The 25,050-nt window shown below is 43.9% G+C and overlaps 2 protein-coding genes across 4 annotated transcripts in view; one reads left to right on the top strand and one right to left on the bottom strand.

The window, feature by feature from the left end:
* The first annotated feature begins 1,917 nt into the window (after positions 1-1,917).
* KCTD18 (potassium channel tetramerization domain containing 18) lies at positions 1,918-17,663 on the top strand. 3 transcript variants are annotated; one of them, XM_035136908.2, is made up of 7 exons: positions 1,918-1,948; positions 4,682-4,883; positions 6,296-6,507; positions 7,067-7,260; positions 8,336-8,430; positions 12,320-12,422; positions 13,545-15,420. In XM_035136908.2, the coding sequence occupies exons 2-7, from the start codon at positions 4,727-4,729 to the stop codon at positions 14,071-14,073; spliced, it is 1,290 nt and encodes a 429-aa protein (XP_034992799.1). In that variant the 5' UTR covers positions 1,918-1,948; positions 4,682-4,726; the 3' UTR covers positions 14,074-15,420. The 3 variants fall into 3 exon arrangements, with proteins under 3 accessions (XP_034992799.1, XP_060137565.1, XP_034992795.1); XM_060281582.1 differs by lacking the exons at positions 1,918-1,948; positions 13,545-15,420 and adding exons at positions 1,955-2,582; positions 16,404-17,663; XM_035136904.2 differs by lacking the exon at positions 1,918-1,948 and adding an exon at positions 1,955-2,582.
* Positions 17,664-18,066: 403 nt separating this feature from the next.
* The window catches only part of SPATS2L (spermatogenesis associated serine rich 2 like), a 55,981-nt gene continuing 48,997 nt past the window's right edge, over positions 18,067-25,050 (bottom strand). Inside the window, exons 10-12 of the mRNA XM_035136833.2 lie at positions 24,073-24,175; positions 22,075-22,301; positions 18,067-18,869 (exon numbers count right to left, since the gene is read on the bottom strand). Coding sequence (XP_034992724.2) covers positions 18,471-18,869; positions 22,075-22,301; positions 24,073-24,175 — 729 coding nt within the window. The 3' untranslated portion in view covers positions 18,067-18,470. The remainder of the gene's footprint in view (positions 18,870-22,074; positions 22,302-24,072; positions 24,176-25,050) is intronic.

Below are 25,050 nucleotides of genomic sequence, written 5' to 3'. Positions count from 1 at the left end.
GCTTCCAAGGTACAACTGTAACATACATACACACATGATAGCTCTGTTGGGAGAACATGAGATTCTTAAACTCAGAGTCTAAGAGTTGTGGGTTTGAGCCCCACATTGGGAAAAAGATTCCTGCATTGCAAGGGGGTTGGACTAGATCAGGCATCCCCAAACTACAGGTGTTTTGGCCTACAACTCCCACGATCCCTAGCTAACAGGACCAGTGGTTGGGGAAGATGGGAATTGTAGTCCAAAACATCTGGAGGGCCGAAGTTTGGGGATGCCTGGACTAGATGACCCTCGTCATCCCTTCCAACACTAAACCCTGTCTGTGGTGCCTACCCCTTCCCCAAATAATGAGACAAGAGACCAGAGTATGGGTTCAAATTGGCCACAACTTTATTGAGCTTCACAAGTGGGAAACTTGGCATAGGCCTTGGCAGGTAACCCTCTTAGCCCATCTGGCTGAGGATATGCAGGCTGATGAGGTACAGTGAGAGGGGACTGCAAAGTGCAAACCTATACAGCATGCCCGTCCACTAACCTCAGCCCGGGAGTTTGACCTACATGCCACCGCTCTAGGGCCAGGGACTCCCGGTTTTGCCCTTTAACAGGCCCTGCAAATGCCACCGCATGGGAAGGGAGCATGAATGCATCCCCCCCAACCTGATGATAGGCTAAAGGATACCTTGCCAAGGCCTAAAACCGCCAAAGTTGTGACAAATTGCTGCAGGGAAGGCGAAACCTGCCAATGCAGGGAAATTCCTTCCCGGTTCTGAATACATCAACTATACCCGCTGACCTGGAATGCAAAATATTAGCCTGTAAAGAAAGTATAATTAACTTGATGACCGCTGACCTAGGACGGGCATTATTTGAAGGGAAGAAATTATTAATTTGAGGGTGGGTGGGTGTTCCTGACCGAGAGGCCTGACCGAAAGACTCAGCCTCTTTTCTTTGGCCTTGACCCCACCCCCGGCCGGCCAGCCATTGTCCCAGCTGGTCGAGGGTGGGTCAAAGGCCAACCTAAGCAGGTGGGTGACCCCCTGCCCAGGTAAGCCCCGCTTGGTGCCGCAAACCCTGCCCACCTGTGTGGAAGGGAGGGTGGAAATTGTGGGGAGGTTAGATGATTGTGCATTCAGCAGGTGTTATGCTTTTCAGTGCATTTTCCCATCACTTGCTTTATTTCAAACAGTCTGATATTTTGGGGAAGTGAATTTGTTGTGCAAGAGCTACAAATCAATTGCAACTGTGCAAGCTGACCTCAATACGTGATTGAATCCCACACAAAACAGATGATCTAAAAGCACCCACAGTCCTTATACAGAAGCAGACTTCTGAATAAGGAAGCTGCAGAAGCAGTTTCCCTTGCTGAATAAATGCATCCTGCAGCTACAGCTATTTTGCATACACAGTGCATATGGTTTGGCAAAGCAGACCTGCTGTTCGGAAGGTGGAGGAAAGTTAACTGTTGTAAACATCTGTCTGGTTGAATATGCCTTTGCAGGGATCCTTCGTGTGCATGCACACTTCTTCAGATACACTTCAGATAGTTATTTGTGTACTTGTTTCGGATGCTGCTGGCCTTTTAACCCCGTGGTGGTGGTGTCTTGCTTCTACGATCGGGCTACATCTCTAGTCCAGCCCCCTGCAACGGAGGAATCTCAGCGTCACTGACAGATATTTATTCATTCGTTATTCCGTTCACTCCATCGCGGTTTCCCCTCAGCGCCATCCTCCCCGCCCCTCCCAGAGGATGATGGGAGTTGTAGTCCAACAACCTTCCCTCCCTTTGACGCAGGCTTCTGCGCGCGCGCCGCAGCGTCTCCCTCCTCCCCCTCCCTCTCCCCCTCCCCCTCGACGCCACATGACGTGGCGGGGCTCGCTCGGCGCGCGGCTGGTGGGCCGTGACGACAGCGGTGACGAAGACGTGGGCGGAGCCGGCTTCGAACTGGGAAAGGTAACGAGCTGCTTTGAAGCGGAGTCGCTGTCGGGGCTGCGCGATTGTCCCTCCTTCCCTCCCAGCTCCCCACTCGCGCCTCTATCCCCACCCGTCCCACACCCCACGGCGAGGGGCAGGGCGGGGGGGGGGCAACCGGAGCCGCAGCCCCCTCCTCTCCTCCCCGCCCCCTTGCTCCGGCCTGGCTGCTTGGCTTCGAGCCCTTTGCCTCTGGCGGCTCAAGAACCTTCCTTGGTGGTGTCGGGGCCACGAAATCGTTTGGCGAGGGGGTTTGGCAAGGGTCCTCTGACTTAAAAGATTCTTGAGATGCCTTGATTGCAAGGGGTTGGGCTAGATGACCCCTGGACTCCCTTGCAATTCTGTCCTGAGGAGCCTGCCGGGTTCCCGACCCCCCATCATCCCTCGGGCTGGTGGAAGTTGGGGGTCCGTAGGCGTAGGCAGGGAGGGAGATAGCTGCCTCCCAAGTCAATAAAAATCAATTCAAATATTTATCTGAGGTTTTCCACCACCTACCGGTAACAAAAGCCTGCCCGCCCATCCCCCACCCCCAAATCCTGGCCACACCCATGTGGGGGTCCCGGCAACATCTGGAGGGCTGCAAGGTTTAGCCACCTCTGCTGCAGTGGGTATATAGGTATGTTGGTTAGTTGTGTGCTTGTTTCGGGTGCTGGTGGTGATGGGGTTTTGCTTCTACGATTGGGCTGTAAATTGGTTCAGTGCTTCAGTTCCACTTAGGCTAGTGGTTCTCAGACTTTTTTTTTCTCCAGGCCACACTTTCAGAACGATTTCCTTGTGCCACACCAAAAAAAATTTATTGATAAGAAATACATTGGTGAACACAACTAGGATTGTCCTGAGTATCACTTGATGCCCTTACTCTCATTTTGAAAATATATACATATTCTGCAAATAAAAAAGATTATTTTGATGCTAGACTAGACTACCCGGAAATGTTTAAATGTTTCTTTGTCCTTGAATCTTCCTGCCACACTTCCCATCCTCTCCTGCCACACCAGTGTGGATGCGGGTGGTGCTGTGGTCTAAACCGCTGAGCCTCTTGGGGTTGCCGATCAGAAGGTTGGCGGTTCGAATCCACTCGTCGGTGGTGAGCTCCCGTTGCTCTGCCCCAGTTTCTGCCAACCTAGCAGTTCAAAAGCGGGCCAGTGCAAGTAGATAAATAGGTAAACAGGAAGGTAAACGGTGTTTCCGTGCACTCTGGTTTCCATGACGGTGTTCCATTGTGCCAGAAGTGGTTTTGTAATGCTGGCCACATGACCCAGAAAGCTGCCTGTGGACAAACGTCGGCCCCCTCAGCCTGAAAGCAAGATGTGCAACCACATAGTTGCCTTTGACTGGACTTTACCTTTTTTACCTTTACACCAGTGTGGCGTAACCACACACAGTGGTTTGAGAACCACAGATCTAGACAGCCTTCACCATGCAAGGCAATAGTTGTTTTTCTTCTTCTTTTTGTTTGGTTGACACCCAGCAATACACTTAGCGTGGCAGAGACAGGAAGGGTTTTCATCAGCTCCAAAGTGCTCTTGCTGCTTTGTTGGTTGTCTGTATAGTCCAGACACTGGAGTTACTCAGTTGGTGGTTTTACTTTGAGACTGGTTCTGTGTTGTGGCACTGGCACCTATGTTTCACTCAGAAGTGACTCTCACCAAACTTAGTGGGCCTCATTCCCAAGTAAACAACTGTGCATGGTATTCCGGCCTTAATTTCTGGCAGCTTTGTTCTGGATTGTAAACAGTACTGTTACTTCACAGGTTCCTTCCAGAGAACATTGGAGAAAGAAACAAGTTTGTGGTCTAGCATGATAAGCACTGGCACGGTTTCTGGTTGTGTGCACAGTCCTGTTTACTTTGCGTCCAATGAAGCTTTCTGCACATGATGTTAGCCACAATCCACAGCTATCCTGCAGAAATGCTCAATTTTGATGTGGTCCTCCCCACCAACTAACTTTGGTCCAATTTGAAAGCATGAGCTATATGAAAACATCCACACACTTTCTCTGCCCCACTGTGGTGGACAGACAGTAGGTGACTTGGTAACACATTCAAACATACTGTTCGAATTGTGTGCCTTTCTTACAAAGCTGGCAGGCAACATGATCCAGTGCAGCATTCACCAACCTAATCTCCAGGTATTTTGGACTACAACTCCCATCAGCCCTAGCCAGCATGGTCAGTTACGATGGGCGTTGTAGTCTGAAATATCAGAGGAAGGGGCACTAAGTTGTTGAAGATTGGTCTAGTGGTTTGACTATTGGACTGGGTAAACTGGTGGCATGTGGTTCACAGAGAGTTGTTGTTTCTCCACATGACATTTCTCAGAAGTCAGGTGATGACATCCAGTTCTGTCCTGCTTACTTGCAAATTTTCTTGTAGAGGAGAGACATTAGCCTAGCAGTCCCCTTTCATGTTCCATTGCCGATATAACTGGGTCATTTGCATCCAGTCCTTTTGAGTGGTTGTGTAAACTGATCCTGGGAGACCCAGGATTGCCCTGGGCAAGATAAAGCAACTAAGAAATTAAAAAAAATAAACCCACCTCTATCCTTACGCTGGGCTTCAAATATATGCCGCCTTTAATTTCTTGGAGGAAAGGCAACTTATAAATGTTATAAATACTTTTTATCTGCCTGTTCAGGAGCATAAATCATTGATCTTCATGGAGAAGCCAAGTTATTCACTAAGTACAATTTTTACTCTTTTATTCCTTTTACAGCTTTGAAAGCACACTACCCAGCCTGCAACGTTAGCTACAAATGTGATGGAAGACAGCAAGAGTGAAAAGGTCGCAGATATTATTCGGCTTAATGTTGGCGGGTGTATATACGCTGCTAGGCGTAAATCTTTATGCCGCTTTAAGGACTCAATGCTAGCATCTATGTTCAGTGGACGATTTCCTCTGAAAATGGATGACTCAGGTAAAAAAAGTTGATTGTAAATTAATTATGAAATCAATTTTCTAATATTCTTCCAGCTTCGGCCATGGCTGTTACTGAACATGGATCAATACAAATGCATTGGAATTTTTATTATTTCCAGTATAATGAGCAACTTATTGAATACTTTAAAGGTTAGCAATTTCCAATAAAGTGTGGTAGAAGAAAAACATCAAGTATCATAGAAACGTTATATAGGGCTGGACAGAGCTAAAGATGTCACCAAATCTCTGTGCTTGAATATAGGATTGGCAACATCATAAATCATTTGGTTCATCTAGGTAGCACGAGATATTTGTGCGGTAAACAGGTGTAGTTTGAATAATATTTTGTTTTGCTCTCAGTATATTTAGAATTTGACAGATTTCCCTCAGGCAAAAATTATAGCGTGATGTCAGCCATTTTGTCTGACTAGTCCCAAATTACCGGTAAGTAGAAAGATGGACAATTTTGAACAATAGAGGAGAATATTACAATAGGGGAAAGGGCTGAAAAATTCCTACCTGAAATTCTGGAAAGTATCTTCCAATCAGTGTAGATGTTACTGAGCTTGATGGATCATTGGTCTGACTCAACTTCCGGTGTTTCTTTTTTTCTCTGGACTGCTGTTCACAAAGAGAATGCTTCTTGCAAGCTAGCACCTTTGGGTTTTTGCCATCTGCATCAGTTTACTCTTGGGGTGTAGCCTTCCTTCCATTCACAGATAACTTCCTTGGAGCCTGCATAGGAAGTAGTACTAGGTTGCTCAAGGATGTGAGCCAAGACCCATTCAGCAGGAGGAAACAGAACAAAACAAAACTCTATCTTCCCCGATCAGTCTGATGCCAAATATTGCAAATCCTCTGGATAAGCAGAGACTCTATCAAGGGGTTGTCCAAATAAAACATTTTCGGGGCATCTCTTTTCTCTCCCCGCCTCCCCAGCGACTTGTTTATGCTGCCTCAGGCTATGTTTCCCCAGCAGAAGGAGAGAGGACTTTCCTTATGCATTTGGGGCCTATGTTCAGGTTTAGCACTTAGTCAGGGCTGTGAGTTGCTTGCCATAAGCAATAAACTAATATAGCTGATTGAGGAAAGAATTAGCCTTTTTATTATGTTTGCCTTTTGATATTACCTGTCGGTTAATACATACACAGGTTCTTTCTGTATTTGTTTGATGAATCGACAGCTTGGATGGAGTTATGATAACCATGCTCTTCTCAAAATATGGGTTCAAATCCCCATTCAACCATGAAGCTCACTGGGTGATCTTGGGCTATTTACTCTTTCTCAGCCAAACCTACTTTTCAGGGTTGCTTGGAAGAATAAAAGAGGGTGAAGAAGCCTATGTGTTGCCTTCAACTCCTTGGAGGAGAGGCACATTATAAATGTACATATTTTTATTTGCCTTTACAGGAGCTTGTCTTATTGAACGAGATGGCAGTCTCTTTAAATACCTCTTGGATTATCTTCACGGAGAGGTTCAGCTACCAGAAGATGAGCAGACGCGAATTGCATTGCACGAAGAAGCTGATTACTTTGGCATTCCTTACCCTTACAATCTTGCTGACCATTTGGCCAATGAAATGGAAACCTATTCTTTAAGATCAAACACTGAACTCAAAAAGGTACGGGTATTTTCCTGTGCCTTTAAATTAAAATTAAATTTAAAATGTCATTAGCAGTTGAAGCACAGGGGTGGCATTGCTCTGATCCTGGGATACCCAGGATTGCCCTGGGCAAGGTAAAGTTGACTCAGAAATTGAAAAAATAAAAACACCCCAAACACAGCGAAACCAGAGTGACATAAGAGTGCCCTGAGGCTTATTTATAACTACAAGCCTTGCATTCATTCATGAATGGATGGGTGGATGAATGGACCAGGAAGATGCAAAGCAAGTGGCTTATATGGGTGGGAGATAGGGGGCAGGAGACATTTGTGAGGCTAGTGGGCTCTAATGGGGCAACAACCCACTGTCCTAAAAGAAAATGTCTCCATTGCCTATTATTCAGAGTAAAAGCAGTAAGGCTGCAGTCCTTTGCACACTTGCAAGTAAGTGCAATTGAACTTAGTGGGATGTATAAGTAAACATGCACAGGTTTAGTCTGAACACATTTTTGTTCCTCACCTCAAACACACAGAAAATAATAATATTGTTTGTATGTATTTGTATATTTCCTCCCCAGGCACTTCTAGATTTTTGTGAGTCTTACGGCTTGATATGCACTAAACCTACGGTGTGGGTCTTACACTACCTCAACACTTCTGGTGCAAGTTGTGAGAGTAGAATAATAGGTGTGTATGCCACAAGAGTGGATGGAGAAGCAGCAATTGAAAAGGAGCTGGGAGGAAGAATACACAGCAAAAATATTTACAAGAGGTAAGAATATAGTCATGTGATCACATCAAAGGGTGCTTGTAAAATTCTATTGAGAATCTTGTAAAATCAAACCTTGGTTGTCAATCGTAACCCATTCCGAAAGACCGTTTGGCTTGCGAAATGTTCAAGAACTGAGATGCGGTGTCCAATTGGCTGCAGGAGCTTTCTGCACTCAAGCGGAAGCCACATCGAATGTTCAGCTTCTGAAAAACGGAACACTTCAGGAGCCGAAACGTTCTAAAATGGAGGCATTTGGGAACCGAGATTTGACTGTATCTACTTTAGAGATGGCAATATCAGATGTGCAAAGACATGCACAACTCTTCCATGCCTATAGAGTTTAAAGAGATGCTTAGTTACACAAATTGCCTTCATTATATTAATATTGGTGGATGACTTAAATACTTTGGGCCCCAACTGATCATAAACAAAAGCAAAGGCTGGAACATCTAAATGCTTCTCCTCTAGATTTAAACAAATATAGTCAACCTGAATGTGGGAAACACTAGACTTACTATAATATTCATAAGACAATACTCAATAGAGTTGCTTTTGAGTATCAGAAGAAGTCAGCGGTACCTGTTGTTTATTTTGTTTATTTTTTCCCTAGACAGGTGAGAGATTTGTTGTGGGGAAAAGTTGTTTTTAGTATTAATTAAGTTTGCATACCACCATTCACCAGAAGATCCCAGGGCAGTTCACAACATAAAAATACCACCTGAGAACACATAATAAAACAAAAACAAACCAATAACTCCCTCTCTCAAAAGCGCATTTAAAAGCAATATTGGCACCTCAAGATATGTAATGAAGGTGCCAGGCAAGCCTCCCTGGGGAGAGCATTCCACAAATGGGCAGTCGCCACAGAAATGGAAACCATTTACAGTTGTGAGAATGAAACACAAAAGAATTGTGGTTTTTGACAATGAAGGTATATTACAAAATTGGGGAAACTGCATTTTTTATGGCATCAGTTTTAAACATACTTTGCTTTTAGACTTTAGCCTTTTTTATTTTTATTCAGCTTGTAAAGCGGCATAATTTTTGCTCTTTTCCTACATTTTGTTTTCTCCAGGGAAGCCGGAAACAATGTCCAATATATCTGGAGCTATTATTCAGGGTCCGAATTGGAAAAGATGATGGATGCATTTGAGACTTGGGAAGGGAGAGGTATCTCATTTTTCTGATAGGATTTTCTGTAAAGAATAGGTGTTTATCCTGCAACTGTTTGTCCTGAATTAGTGTTGATTTGTGAAGGGCAGGTAGAGTATATTTCCAACTATCCTTTAATAAGGAAAGGGAATAATTGAATTGGCTGTGTTTGGTGGGGAAACCCTGTGATTGGCAGAATACTAGGTTATGGATGTATTTGTTTAAAAGTCTTTGCTTTCATACACTGGTCCTATCGAGCTCTCAAAACAGCCGATTTATTTTGCATTGCAGTTATGCACTGCTTTAAGTTTTAAGATTTAAGTTTGCGGACATGCTTGTGGAATATCGGCGGAAGATTGTGTGGAAGCCCTCTTCTGGTGGTTGTTTGGTTTTGATTAACCTGGGAGAAAATTCGTAGACATCTGGCTCTTAGCCTAGATAAATTCATGTTTCTTGGACATTAATGTCACTTGGCTTCAAATACTTGTCCACTACTTTGATTAATAATGCCGAAGGCAAATGTGAAATACATGGAAGTATCAGATATTTTGGGAGAGTTTTCAGCTTTCTGTACATGATGTACTGGTATGTTAGTTTAAATTTGAGTGTTCACTCAGTCTGAAGAACTGAGTGTCTGAAGAACTGAGTGACCTGGACATTGTACCTAAGGGTCTTAGAATTAAGAACCCTCTTCAATCAACTTATCCCACAGAATATGCCAGAAAACTATGCCACACTTTATCTAAGAAACTGCTGAAACATCTTATCGGCGTTCTGTATTCCAAACAGAAGTTAATAAAGGAGGAACTCTCTGCACTGGAGAACTCCATCAGGAATCACCCGGCCTGGCAGAAGTTCCACAAGGAAAAACAAACCATTTACCACTCTCAACTGGAGTTACTGAAGAACCAGAAAAATAAAAAACTCTGCAACCTTTCCAACCTACAGGCCACCAATCAAAACAAGATCAACAACATTGTCAATCTTTCACAGCAAACACTCAGCCCAGCTGAGGAATCCGTCCTTTCACGGGGACTATCATTCTGCCCTGCCAAATCCCAACACATGATTCAGTTCTGCGGGGACCTGGAAGCATTTTTCCGCCGTTTACGCCTGAAGGAGTATTTTCATCACACACAAGAACAAGACAAAGTAGAACAAACTACATCCCCACAACACAACACCTCTCAACTTACTGGGGAACAACCATCACCCTCCAAACGCATCAATGAACAGAACATTGACCACCAACTACCACCGAAAAGAAGTTACACAAAAAAGGACTCCACATGGACCCCTCCTGATGGACGCAATACCACACTAGATCTGTACATCGAATGCTTCCGCCACAGAATCCAAACGGATGTGACCAGAAAACACCATCGCTTACAACAAAATCTAAACCATGCTGAAAGGAGAGCCATAGAAAATCTCAGGAACAACCCAGACATTATAATTAAAGAGGCAGACAAGGGTGGAGCTGTCGTCATCATGAACAAAACTGATTACATCCAAGAGGCCCACAGACAACTTTCCAATACTGCCTTTTACATGAAATTGGACTCAGACCCCACACAAGCATACAAAAAAGAACTGAACAAGATTATTAAGGAGCTACCCCTACACATCCAAGAACAGATCCTCACAAACACACCAGCGGAACCTCGGCCAGGAACTTTCTATCTTCTACCCAAAATACACAAACCAGGAAACCCAGGACGCCCCATCATCTCAGGTATTGGCACCATTACAGTGGGTGTTTCCGGCTATATGGACTCTGTTCTGAAACCATATGCTATCAGTGCTCCCAGCTACGTACGTGACACCACAGATTTTCTGAGGAAAATACAATATTTGAACAATCTTCCTAACAATACTATACTAGCCACTATGGATGTGGAATCCCTATATACCAACATCCCACACAATGATGGTTTACAAGCCATAAGGAACACCATTTCAGATAAAACCACAGCGGACTTTGCTACCAAACTCTGCCACTTTGTCCTTACCCACAACCACTTCAAATTTGGTGATGACCTGTTCCTCCAGATCAGCGGCACAGCCATGGGCACCCGCATGGCCCCACAGTATGCCAACATCTTCATGGCAGATTTAGAACAACGTTTCCTTAACTCCTACCCACTCAAACCTCTCCTGTACCTGCGATACATTGACGATATTTTTATTATCTGGACACATGGACAACAGACCCTGGAAACCTTCCACCAGACATTCAATGACTTTCACCCCACCATCAACCTAACAATGAACCAATCTATGCAAGAAATACATTTTTTGGACACTACTATAAAAATACAGGATGGACGTATAGACACCACATTATACAGAAAACCAACTGACCGACAAACATATCTACATGCTTCTAGCTACCATCCCAAACATACCAAACAATCCATCGTATACAGCCAGGCCTTACGTTACAACCGCATCTGTTCCAACTCTACAGACAGAGAATCTCACCTAAGAGATCTACAGCAAACCTTTTTAGAACTAAAATATCCACCTGATGAAGTTAAACAACAGATCAACAGAGCCAGACAGATACCTAGAGAGAACCTGCTGCAAGACAGACCCAAAAAAGAAAATAACAGAACACCACTAGTCATCACATACAGCTCCCAAGCTAAAACAGTACAACGCATCATCAGAGATCTACAGCCTCTCCTGGACAATGACCGCTCCCTTTCTCAAGCTCTGGGAGGAAGACCTTTCATTGCCTACAGACAGCCACCCAATCTTAAACAACTCCTCACCCACAATAATACAACCACCAGACTTAACATGGACACTGGTACCAGAGCCTGCAATAAACCCAGATGCCAACTTTGCTGCCACATACACCCAGACAACACCATTACTGGCCCCAACAACATCCAACATACCATCTCAGGACTATTTAATTGCTCATCCTCTAACATTGTGTATGCCATCAAATGCCAACAGTGCCCTTCAGCTCTCTATATTGGACAAACAGGCCAAACCCTACGCCAAAGGATAAATGGACATAAATCTGACATCAGGAACCAGAAGACAGAAAAACCAGTAGGAGAACACTTCAATCTCCCAGGACATTCTATACAAGATCTCAAAGTAGCTGTCTTACTACAAAAGAATTTCAGAAATAGACTGGAAAGAGAAGTTGCTGAATTGCAACTTATCACCAAGCTCAAAACCATGGAGGGACCTGGTTTGAACAGAGATATCGGGTTCTTATCTCATTATACATGATAAGCGATCTTCAGCCATCTCAACCCTTGCTTTTTCATGCAAAACCATTTGCAGTCGTTTGCGGTCATCAACAGCTATCAGTCAGTCAATCACCCATTTCCACCACCCTTCTGAGTGATCCCCCCTCCCCATCCCCACCCCTCCCCACCCCTTCTCTACATAAGTGCCTGGAAACTTCCATTTCACTGTATCTGAAGAAGTGTGCATGCACACGAAAGCTCATACCAAAATAAAAACTTAGTTGGTCTTTAAGGTGCTACTGAAGGAATTTTTTTTATTTTACAGTCTGAAGAAGACACCTGTGACTTCTGAACACTTGCACGTTCTTACAAGCAGGATTTATTCCACCAAGCATCAGATTCTCCCTCCCCTCTATTTTCTGGAACCAACATATAACAGCACTGTATCAGACAGTTTTTTGAGAGAAGAAAAAAAGACTGTAAATAAAACATTTAGCTCTGTAAATAGGAAAAAAAACGATTCAGGATGGGAGTACATTGTGCCGAGTTCCCCAAAGAAAGCATTATAGTTGAGCACTTGGGAGATATATGGTGTTTGAAAGAGTTGCCAAGGATCCCTGATTGCGTATCATTGGGCTTGTACATTTGACAGATACATCTTGAATATTGTTTTAAAATTGTATATGAAATTACAGGTGTCAGTTATTGGCGAGTCCCGCAGGAACTGATAGAATGTTGGACTCTTGAGGAACGCCCTTTGAAAGGAAGTCTCCAAAGCATGTCTCCAATTCATAGACGGTACGTCTTACTAATCATGCTTAATTTTCTTGAAGAATGCTTCCTATGGAACAGGGACTATTTCAAAATAGCATTAGCTCCATGTTAATATTTGTGCATCCCCTAGTTAAAAGGTAAGGGGGCCCCTGACCATTAGGTCCAGTCACGAATGATTCTGGGGTTGCGGCACTCATCTTGCTTTACTGGCCGAGGGAGCCGGCATACAGCTTCGGGTCATGTGGCCAGCATGACTAAGCCAGTTCTGGCGAACCAGAGCAGCGCACGGAAATGCCGTTTACCTTCCCGCTGGAGCGGTACCTATTTATCTACTTGCACTTTGACGTGCTTTTGAACTGCTAGGTGGGCAGGAGCAGGGACTGAGCAACGGGAGCTCGCCCCGTCACGGGATTCAAACTGCAGACCTTCTGATTGGCAAGCCCTAGGCTCTGTGGTTTAGACCACAGCGCCACCCGCATCCCCTAGTTACAGTATAAGGGTGTAAAATCAAAAGATGATGTAGGAAGGTTTCATATAGAGTCTGTTCGTAGTAAGTGTATTACAGAAGCTGGTATAATGCTAATTACATAACTAAATTAATGTAACAAAACTATAATTGTACACATTTTATAATATAATTGCAATATATAATTATATATATATAAAATATAATTGCAAGTTACGCATTCCACAGATAACTGTGTGGTGGGCCACTCGCTATATATTACAAAGCCAGCCACTAGCCCCTGTCATAATAATTTAATCAGGAGCATAAGACTCAGTACTTAGGAATATCCTGCAATCCATATTAGATAATAAAAGAATATGATTTCCCTGTTATTTGTGTTGAATCCAACTGGTTCATTCCAGTATGTTGGCCTGGTTATTTTTGGCTGAATATACATGTATTTGTATACTTGTTTTATACTTGTATATTTTTTTCTTGCTGTAGCCTGCTCTGGGTAAGTCCAATACAAAAAATAAATTTGAATGCATACACCTACTGCAGTTTTAAACAGATCCTGGAATAAGAAATATTGTATCCAGAGGTGAATGTAGGAGGCACCCTTAGTTGCATCTGAGTTATGATCTGCGCATAATTTCCCACAGCAAGAGTGTCAGTAATTTTATTCTCTGTGTTTACAGACAATTAATAGATCTTTCTGAAGAAGAAGAAGAAAGTCACTTGAGCAGTAGAACAGGCCGAAAGCCAATTCAGTTTTCTGGTCCATCAACAAGTACTCGCATCACAATTAAGAATTCTGCTTTTGTAAAGGTAGCAGTATGCCCTACATCTTCCCGTTCCCAGAAGACTCTTAAGCGACCTAGCAGAGACAGTTCGTTGCTGTGCAAAGACGTACCAAAACCAGCAGCACCCACACCATTGAATAAAAATTCTCAAGAATCTGTTAGGAGCACTGAAAATGGGGCAGACTGTCACAGGACGCTAAAGGCCCCATTCTTGAAGAAGCCTGCAACCAGTCGCGCGGTAAAACTCAAGCGGACTCCACTCTGCAAAGACCGGTTAACTCAACACACTTTCCAAGTGCTAAGTACGGTAGCTGAGCACCAAGTTCCATCTGTTGCAGTTGGCTCTACTCCTGCTTCCCCAAACTTAGGCCAGGAGGAATTTGGACACTCCGAGGAAAACGTTACTGCTAAGAATCATTTATAGGAAGACCATAAATGTGACACATTTGGGAGGGGGGAACATTCACATTTATAATCACATTTATAATGATTTTTCTCTGTGTGGCGAAAGAGGTATAGGGATGGCTTGTTCAGAAATATTGTGTGCTTTTTGTCGTTCATTCATTACATTATATAAATAAAATTTGAGCTGCTCAGTCATTGTAGAGTAGAGATTGTTCCAGGCTTTGTGTAACACCTCACCCCCCTTTTTTTCTAAACCCCAATTTTCCCACTCCATATAATTTTTGTGTAACTTAATTCTGCATTTCTTTCCATTTTGTGTAATTTATTCTACTTCTGCTCCTCCTGAATGGCATTAAAGGCCTACAGAGGTCAGTGAAAACTCCGTCCCCCCGGAATTTTGTACTCTGCAATTCTACTAGTTTCTCAGCAGGCATTGTCCACATTTTTTTCAAGCGTGTCTTTGTAGCTTTTTGGGCTATATGGCATACCTTTTAATTTGCACCACGGGATCTTTCAGTAGACCTTGAAAATTAGGCTACATTTTGAGAACAAGCCTTGGGCTTGCATACTGTCCCCCTTCTCTGGCACAACTAAGAAAAAACTGGAAATCCTCTGCTTGTATGCGAGTTGTCTTTTGAACTCTAAAAACTGTAGCTAATGTTAGCTAGGCTTGGTTGAAACTTGCCAGTTCCATGAACTAGGATTTGAAATTGGGTCCATAGTTACAATCAACTAGTGTGCCTGTGCTTGAAGAGCATGACTAGTTGTAGTTAATATAAAACAAAAGCGAGATTTTCAGAGTATTTAGGCATGTGTCAGAAGAGGAAGGAGGAATGTGTTGGCCCAGGGCTTGCTGTAGCTTGTATTTGTAATACTAAGTTATGACCAATGTTTTGGTGTAGATTAGGAGCTCAGAGCTATGAACCATGGTGTCTGGTTTGAATTTCCACTCTTCTCTCATCCTTAGTCCTCCACCTGCGATACGAGGATAATAATGTAGCCATTCCTTGCAAGCTCAACGTGTAAAGATTATTGACAAATCAGGAGCTGCTGCATTATTAAAATCAACTTTGTGCCATGCATTCTGGTTTGAAATCAATGCATTCAGTCAGATGAGAGTACGCCTGCTGGATTTTTAAATTTATTTTTTAAAATCTGTGTTAAGAAAACTCTTGTCTACAGTAGCAGGAGAAATCAACTTTCACAAATTGGAAAATGCTGAACCCTGGCAATGTGATGAATGTGATTAAATTTCTATTGAGCCATTAACTTGATTGAGAGTAGCTCATCCTTCTTCTAGTGCTTAGTGTTTGGTTTGAATTGAGTGCTCTGACCTCATTTGTAACATTAAAATCCTTTTTAAGTGGATCTGTGTTTATTATTAAGGATAATACTTTTGTCAATGTCATAAGAAACATGTTTCTGCAAAGCTTGGTGGGGGAAAAACTTCTACAGAGAAGTGATAAACTTATGTTAACTAAAAGAGATCATTAACTAAAAGAAATCAAGAGTTGTAGAACAAAGCTTTGTCCTTTGTTTTATTTATTAAATTTATTGCCTTTCCTTCCAAAAGAACTTTTAGGCCTGCTAATATATTGGGTGGGCGGTGTTCTTTCCGCTATAATACTTTTATAAGTACCGCTACATTTCACATAATCTATGATATGACTTTACTTAATGATTATTTATTACAAAAGTGCATTCTGAGCCTAAAATGACATTTTAAAAAATACCATTTATACCTAGAGGTGGCAGTAGAGCTGGATAGGTAAGGAAGAACACAGGACACACAGTCAAAGTTGACTTCTTTTTCTAGTCTCTTATATGAGAACACAGTGGAGTAATCCCGCCCCCACTTGAGAGGACGGCAATACAAGATCAGATGTAAAATTCACTATGACAAAATCATTTGCATGTGACAGAGCATGGGTTAGTCAGCCTGTTATCTGTCCTTAGGAGAGGCCGCTCATATGGCTTTCATTAAAATAGCTGTAGGGTGGAATGTGAAAACTAATGATCATTTCATATGACAAGCACGTGGTTGTTTTAGAATCCACAGCATCTTTTGAACAGTGAATCTGGGGAGATGCAAAGCTGTGAGTGAAATGAAAGCCATAAGTGAAAACATAATGTTAAGAATTTGTAGGATTCTTCAAGGGCGGGGAATGTGGGGATGTCTCTATTGAATCTTTACTGCTTGCCATTTTGGACTTACCCCCTGACTATCATTTGGAACTTGGAAGGGTCAAGTAGATCTCTTCCTAAGGAAGGCCATTAGCTTCCCAACCAAGGAAGACATTCCCTGTCATGCAAGGCAGAAAAAGAATAACGCTTAGATTTTATTTCCAGATCTAATAGAAGTGGTTGATTGATGACAAGACTTTTCAGGAGTATGTCAAATGGCATGCGCTCAGTACTTCCTTGGTACTTTCAGTCTCTGACGCATGGACCAACGATGGCAGAGCATTTCTCAGCAAGCTTGGATCCACCACAAGCATAGCCGACTGAGGCATGAAGAACACGGCCAGCATGTTGAATTTCCTCAAATTGGTGACTGCTTATTATTAACTTCATGACTACAGTGTTCCACCCCCGTCTCCCTTTCATTACCATTTGCTGTCTTTATGGCAAGCTGTTGCCGAGTTATTTTTTCAGTGATTGTGATAAAGCTCGGGTGAGTATGTTACTCCAATGAATGGAGGCAGATGTAGAAGCTTAAAAAAATTGAAAACTGACATTGCCTTCATTTCGGAGGCTCCTATTCCAAAGGTGGATGCGGAATAGTGCAGCACCTCTTCTAGTGCGGTACCTCCTCTCCCTGCTCCAACCCCACCCCCAATATTCTCAGCTGAATGAACAGGATTTAGGGAAGAAGAGGAATCTTTCACTTTGCATTAGGATTTTAAAAGTTAAAAAGCAGGACAACTTGGGAAGGATGCATGGAAAGCTACAAATACTAGGTAAAGGTAAAGGGACCCCTGACCATTAGGTCCAGTCATGACCGACTCTGGGGTTGCGCGCTCATCTCACATTATTGGCCGAGGGAGCCGACGTATAGCTTTCAGGTCATGTGGCCAGCATGACAAAGCCGCTTCTGGCAAACCAGAGCAGCACATGGAAACGCCGTTTACCTTCCCGCTGTAGCGGTTCCTATTTATCTACTTGCATTTTGACGTGCTTTCGAACTGCTAGGTTGGCAGGAGCTGGGACCAAGCAACGGGAGCTCACCCCGTCACAGGGATTTGAACCGCCAACCTTCTGATCAGCAAGCCCTAGGCTCAGTGGTTTAACCCACAGCAGCACTGGTTACTAATGCAGGCCAATATTTGTGGACCCTTGTGAGCCCAACGTTTTCCTTTTCGTCACTAGGGACGGCTGATTTTGGGAAAAGGTAATAAGGTAACAACAGAATCCAGATGGTTTGGTTGTTTCAAAATAAAACACTGCATTTTGTAAAATTGTTTGTTTTTAATAAAAAGGGGAAATAATTTTTCTGAAGTACAGTCTTGGGCTATTTAAAGCTGTGAGCTTGTTTTAAAATATAAGCCTTGGATTTTGCATGTGCTCAGGTGTGATATACAGGGTATCCTGTCAGATTTGCAAGATACACAGGCCATAATTAAACAATCAGTTGTATAGGATGAAACCCAAAGAAATCAAGCGCATACAACTCAGTACAGGTTTGTAGCCAAAGGTGCGTAAATAAGGAAGGGATGTCTACAGCAAGAAAATAAACTCGGACTGAAACATGTTTGATTTTTAGTCTGCAAAGATAATCGAAAAGGATTTAAGAGGCTGGAAAACTTACTCTTCCTTTTTCAGTTCAAAATTTATATCCTACCCAATCTTGTATGAGTGGCACAGTACAGAAAAAATATGTCGTTTGTTAGCTAGTATTTGTGACTCATCTTGATGATCATTCAGGCTATGAAATTTAGTTACATCAAACTGAACCATGAGGTTCTGCACAAACAATTTGAGGTCCATATAAAATGGAAATAGTTAAGAGCAATTTTATATGAACACGTATCTTGATCGCAGACCAACAATAGGAATGCCAGGATTACCCAAATACCAACCTTTTGGACAGTAACAAACACATCTATATTGACATCCTCCTGCCATTTATTTTTAACAACAATTTTATTGTTTTACTAGGCACTGGCTAGCTAAAAGCTGCATTGTTATGAGAAAAAACAATATCAAGTATATTGAGCAAAGCCTTTATAGTATGAAATGAGATATGGCAGATTATTGTGGTTTAGGAAAACCCCAGTAAGTTTGGTTTACCACAATTGTAGTATTCTACACAAGCCTTTTCTGGGGCTTTTATTTGGAATAAAAAGAAAGCACCGTTAGTGAGAAACTTAAATATGAAAATGCATTACATTTGCTAGTCGTCCGTCTTCCCAATCCTCATGCCACCAGTGTCACAGCTGGCACCGAAAGGACAGGGGCCTCTGTGGAGGTTTCTATTCTTGCAGGACATAAGTTGCACTGAGAAACCCTTGTAATATTGCTGCATAAAGGCCTGGGCTCTGTGGGGCCTGGCACAGGATGCTTTCGTCTTGTTTTCTCTGGAAACGTTAGAGTTTCCATGCTTTTTGCTGCTGCAGAATGCTCTTGGGTTTTAAAAGTGCCTTTGTTTTTTGACCGAAAACTATTATGGTGCTGCCTTCTGTATTCATGTCGAGAGCTGCCTTTCGTGCTGTTCTGATCTGACTCGTTTATGGCACTTTGAGACTTAAGCGGTCCATTGAGCCAAATTCCATGATACTGCGTCTGAAATCTCCGCCTGTGGCTAGAGGCTGCATTCTGTCAAGGAACAAAATAAAGGGTTATGGCAATGGTGGATTTCGGGCTCTCAATCATCGGCAAAGCCCTGTTCAATGCTAAAATGTGGCGTGCACCCTCCCCCCACTCTTGCGCTCCATTCTACAACAGTGTTATGGCACCCCCTGCAGCACGGCCACACCAGTTGCACTTTTAAAAAACGCCACTGCCAATGGATCTTTGCTGTGGCCATTTTTGGTGAAAGCTGAGTAGAATCATTCTCATTATACCTGAAGGAGCGTCCCCACCCCCATCGTTCAGCCCGGACACTGAGGTCCAGTTCTGAGGGCCTTCCAGCGGTTCCCTCCCTAGGAGAATTGAGGTTACAGGGAAGCAGGCAGAGGGCCTTCTCTGTAGTGGCGCCCACCCTGTGGAACGCCCTCCCATCAGATGTCAAGGAAATAAACAACTATCTGACTTTTGTAAGACATCTGAAGGCAGCCCTGTTTAGGCAAGTTTGATGTTCAATCGTGTTTTTACTATTCTGTTGGGAGCCACCCAGAGTGGCTGGGGAAACCCAGCCAGATGGGCAGGGTATAAATAATAAATTATTATTATTATTATTATTATTATTATTATTATTATTATTATTATTACATCTCCACACATACTTATTAAACATACAAAATAAAAGAATTCCTTCCAGTAGCACCTTAGAGACCAACTAAGTTTGTCAGTAGTTTGTCAGACCAACTGGTTTTCCCAGTAGTGATGTATGGAAGTGAGAGCTGGACCATAAAGAAGGCTGATCGCCAAAGAATTGATGCTTTTGAATTATGGTGCTGGAGGAGACCCTCGAGAGTCCCATGGACTGCAAGAAGATCAAACTACTATCCATTCTGAAGGAAATCAGCCCTGAGTGCTCACTGGAAGGACAGATCCTGAAGCTGAGGTTCCAATACTTTGGCTACCTCATGAGAAGAAAAGACTCCCTGGAAAAGACCCTGATGTTGGGAAAGATTGAGGGCACTAGGAGAAGGGGACGGCAGAGGATGAGATGGTTGGACAGTGTTCTCTAAGCTGCGAACATGAGTTTGACCAAACTGCGGGAGGCAGTGGAAGACAGGAGTGCCCGGCGTGCTCTGGTCCATGGGGTAACGAAGAGTTGGACACGACTAAACGACTAAACAACAACAAAGTTTGTCATTGGTATGAGCTTTCTTGTGCATGCACACTTCTTCAGATAAACATACAGTTTGGGATCAAGACCATTGTGTGGACAGGCGGAGTCCCCCCAACCCCAGACGACCCCCGAACGGAATAATGACTCAAGACAACATCCTTTGGGATTAAAATTGGCCACAACTTTATTAAGATTCAGATGTAGGGAGTCCTTGGCCTAGGCATTGGGCATTTATCCTTTCCAGTCCCCAGCCGGGGATCTGGGAGACATCAGGGTTATCCAGAATGTGTGGGGATTGGGCTGGCCCTGGAGAACATATGTTCAAGCAGAGAGCCACCCCACCCCCGGTTTTGCCGCTGTTGGAGGGGAGAGCAATGACAACCTCTCAGCGTATGGCCAATGCCTCCTGTCAAGACCCCTTTAACGGGGAACCCTGGGATCACCTTCTGTTGTGTGGGCAGGGCGGTTCCTCCCCTTACCTGGCCGATCCCCCAGCAACGCCTCCCCAGGCGGGATTGGACGATTGGCTGAGGTAGGCGGAGACCACTGGGAGACCACTGGGATCCGGGGGAGGGGGGGTGAGCACGACCACCCAAAATTGATGTGGGGAGTGGTCATTGCTGGCCACTGTGGCCTGTGTGCAATTAAACATGGGCAGGCTGGAAGAAGAGCGCTGTGGTGTTTGGGTGTCTGACACTCTTGCTGCCCCTGCATGCAAACGAAGAGGAGATTAGAGAACAACGAAGGAGATACTGCAGGAGCACTTTCTCAGAGCAGATGAGAGGACAGGAATATTATTGGCAGAACCAAGAAGGAGGGATACCTGAGATTCAGGTGGTGAGCAAGCACTCGAGTTGTGGCAAGAGGGGAATAAGGAGTTCCTAAGGAGGCCTGACCCCTTCATGGATCACTACCTTGTCATGGCGAAGGGGCTTGAACAACTCCAAGAAGCTATGAGCTATGCCATGCAGGGCCACCCAAGACGGACAGGTCATAGCTGAGAGTTTAGACTAAATGTGACCCACCTGGAGAAGAAACTGGCAAACCACTCCAGTATTTTGCCAAGAAAACTCCATGGACATTTTTATGTAGAAGCTTTGAGAAGAAAGTGAGAGTTTCCAAGGCATGCTCTGGTTCACGGGGTCACGGAGAGTTGAACACGACTAAGACGACTAAACAACAAGGAGGCCTGAGAATTAGTGTGATAGCCTCTTCATTGTGTGCTTATAGTTTTCTGGAGGACCCCTTTGTTGAGCTGACTACTGGACTGTGTTGAAAGGGGGAAAGAGCTGCCATGCCTTCTCCAAAGTGTTTGGTTGGTGTTTTTCTATCCACCATGAACCCTGTCTTCCCAGGTACTTTTGACCGTGGAACAACAACAACAACAACAACAACAACAACACAAGCTCCTTTATCTGAAATAATCTGGAGTACAATTTGCAAAACCAAATCAAATTAATTCTAGTGGGTGTTGTGCTGCAGGAACAGAAGGAGAGTGTTTCCACACAGTGCAGGACTGATAATGTGAAAGTAGGAGATAGCCTGATATTACAGGGTACTGAATTTCTGATTCCAGGGAAGTTAAGGGCAGTGGATAATAAATTACAAACTGAATTGATTTGGTTTTTTCTTAAAACTAAAACGACAGCAAAACTCTGTGAACTGGTGGTTGTTATTATTATTATTATTATTAATAATAATAATAATAATAATAATAATTTAATTATTTATTTATTTAATTATTTATACCCTGCCCATCCAGCCAGGTTTCCCCAGCCACTCTGGGCGGCTTGCAACAAAACATTAAAGTACAATAATCTATTAAACATTAAAAGCTTCCCTAAACAGGGCTGCCTTCAGATGTCTCCTAAAAGTCTGGTAGTTGTTTTTCTCTTTGACATCTGGTGGGAGGGCATTCCAAAGAGCAGGTGCCACTACCGAGAAGGCCCTCTGCCTGGTTCCCTGTAACTTGGAAAGAAAATGGAAAAGAAGCCTGGTAGACTTGCCTTCCTTTTACGAGATATTGATAGGGATTGAAAGCCACTATTATTTTCTGTACTTTACCTGTTTGTTTGTTGAAATCGTCTGAGGAGAGGATTCTGTGGTGTTTGTGCTAACTTGGCTGGAGACTTTAGGTGTTACTGCTTTCCCATCAGGAGTCTTGGAACGAATTCGATTTGAAGATTTTTGGTTGTATGCGCTTGGTATGCTGGTTGCTGTGCGCAAAGATGTCGACTGCAGCAGTGAGCCAGATGGTGTTCTTGCGGAATAATTGTTCTTTGGGTGGGAAACTACAAGGAAGAAAAAGGCCCAATGCTCACAATCCCAAAAGAGAGCTTTTGGTTCCAAAATGGCAACAGTTTAACTGAGGGCAGAAAGGAGTCTGTTTTTCGTTGCTGTGTGCTGTGATTTGGCAACAAACAGTCATCCAAGATAATAAAAATAATCTTCGAGTAAAATTTTGGACATGTTTAAATACAACACTTAAAACCATATTAACTGTGCTTTATCGAATGCTTCCAATTGGATACTTCAGCGCTGATATAAAATTAACATGGCCCACTTTTGAAAGTTTTGTTTCTTAAATATAGGCCAAACAAGTCAGATTTCAATCAATTTAGAGAATTTCTTTCAGGAAACTAGTAGTGAGTGACATCTGCTGGCCCTTGGACTTAATTTTTACTACATATTTCTCTGTTCAATTTCGTTTGGACTTACTGTAAATACAGGTTCGTATTCTTTTGGGTTATTCAGGCATGGCGTTTACCATAGGGTTACCAGATGTTTCCCAGGGACAGTCCCCGGATTTGCAAATTTGTCCCCGGACAAATTCCATCCTTGGAATGTCCCTGGATTTCATCTAATGTCCCTGGGAAATGTAGCAGCAGCAGTCTCAGAAGCCCGGAGCCAGCCTGGTAGCACAGTTGGCTCTGGCTGGCTTCAGGAGCTGCTTGCTTGCCGTGGCGCCCGCCATTTTGCCTCACTGGAAGTCCCCATATGATGTGTTGCGCACAAGATGCACCATATGGGGATTCGGTGTAGGGGCTGAAGGTGGAGTGCTGTGTGCCGCCGCCAGGCGATAGCTGTGGGGGTCGTTGAGCTCAGTGCGCTGCTGCAACTTGGCACTCAGCTCGCTGTCGGCACCGCTGTCCAAGGCCATCGGCTTGGCCTCCGGCTTGGCCACCAGGTGGTGTTTGGGCAACTGCAGCTGCTGCTCGGCTTTGCCATTGTTTTCCTCGACTTGCAAGCGGCGGCTCAGCTTGTCGGCAAGCTCGTTGTTGGCCTTCGTGGACGAGAGGCGAGCAGGAGACGAGCTGATCTGGCCCAAGTGTGCCTCCTCTCGCTCACTCGCCGTCAGCTCTGCCCCAGACCCGCTGACTGGGCAAACCGCGGCGCGGATGGGCAGCCGCCAGATGATGCCTGTGCAGGAGATGCCCAGACAGGTGGGCAGGGCGGCAGCAGCAGCAGGAGGAGGAGGTTTCTGCTAATGCTTACTCCCGAGTAAGCCTGTAGGGGATCACAGTGCAAGGAGGGAGAGGAAGGGGGGGAGCACGGCTAGCGCTCCAAGGAAGGCCGGGACCCAGGGGAAGGCCGCGCAACAGAGGAGACTAAAGAAGAGAAGATATTACTTCTTTACTTTTATAAAACTTTTTCTCTCTTTAATATTTATTTATTTATTTTGTCCCTGGATTCATTGAAAAAAAAATCTGGTAACCTTAGCAGTGGCGGAGGAAGCCGCTTGGGCACCCGGAGCGGCAAACATGACATGCACCCAGGGGTGGGCGTCGCTATGTAGCGTGCATGTGCAGTGCCGATCCAATGCATTTTAGAAGCAGGTCGTTTAGTCATCTTTTCCCTTGCCAAGTGAGCAACCATCAAGGCAGAGGCTTGTGAAAGCCTTTTTTGCTCAAAGGTGGGATAGTTGAATGAGGAAGAGACTATAGTGCGTGCACACACCTTGTCCACCTAGCTTCCCAAGAAGAAATGCAGTCCGAAAGGTCCAAGCTGTACAAGGCAATCAGGAATCTACATGAGGCTTAGTCAGAAGCACCATAGACTTACGCTCTCCGCACTGCAGAATCTCAGTCTTCAGCTGTTCTATGTCACAGGAAAAGCGGGCAGATCTTCCCAGTTCTTCATCATATTTACGTTCGCTTACAAAGTGCTGCAAGGTAGTGGGGGGAGGGGGGATGACTTAAGTTATAAATTGCACCAGGTAATGAAGGAAATGTGAAAGAAGCCTGCCCAATAATTATAAAGCCTCGTCTGCTGAATCTCGAGCATTTTGGAGAGCTGCACACTCCAGTCTTAAAGCGTTGGGGTACATGTTAGGCTTTGTGAAATGTCTCCACACCTATTGATGCACCACGAAAAGAACTACTACCCTTTCATCTCATGATCTGGGAAATGCTTGTCAGTAGTTAAAAGAAAAAAAGGGGATTGAAGGATGATCCTGTGCTCCAGCGCAGAGGAGGTTGAGCACAAACCTCAAAAGAATATCCAAAACTTTCGCAACACTGGGAGGGAAACTATGAATGGCGTTTTTTTGTTGTTGCTCATCACTATTGTATTCACAAGCAGTATCCAATGTCTGTGGTGGTTCTGCAATTCCACCCCACATGCCTTGTTTTGATTAGCACTCCATGCTCATACACACATCAGAATGTGTGTATCTATCTATATCCACATCCACATCCACATACATTTCAATAACCAGCATAATAACAATGCTAATTCCAATAGGTAATCTGTAAACAGCAGCATAGATGCATAATTTGGGACAGATACATATTTGGGGACAGGTGCATAATCGAGGTAGGGAATAAAACAAAATGTTAAGAACTGCAGCAGAGTTATTGTGGTACATCTATGGTTCAGGGAATATTTCTCTAAGGGCAAAAGACCAGAAGGAAGAGTTTAAAACCTGCTTTTACCTTCTCTAGGTTCAATGGAGACCAACCGTTTAATTTCATGACATTAAGTGAAATTCATGGATGCTTTAGCTGAGTTTCCTGCATTGCAAGGGGTGCTCTACAATTC

The sequence above is a fragment of the Zootoca vivipara genome, chromosome 1 (assembly GCF_963506605.1).
Source record: "Zootoca vivipara chromosome 1, rZooViv1.1, whole genome shotgun sequence".
NCBI classification, from domain to species: Eukaryota; Metazoa; Chordata; class Lepidosauria; order Squamata; family Lacertidae; genus Zootoca; species Zootoca vivipara.
Note: the sequence above shows the minus strand (reverse complement) of the source record. Positions and strands in the feature narration are given on the sequence as shown.

Coding starts and splice junctions, on each gene's coding strand:
- KCTD18 (XM_035136908.2), top strand. CDS start 4,727: ATGGAAGACAGCAAGAGTGAAAAGGTCGCAGATATTATTCGGCTTAAT. Junction 8,431..12,319: donor TGAGACTTGGGAAGGGAGAG/GTATCTCATTTT, acceptor ATGAAATTACAG/GTGTCAGTTATTGGCGAGTC. Junction 12,423..13,544: donor ATGTCTCCAATTCATAGACG/GTACGTCTTACT, acceptor CTGTGTTTACAG/ACAATTAATAGATCTTTCTG.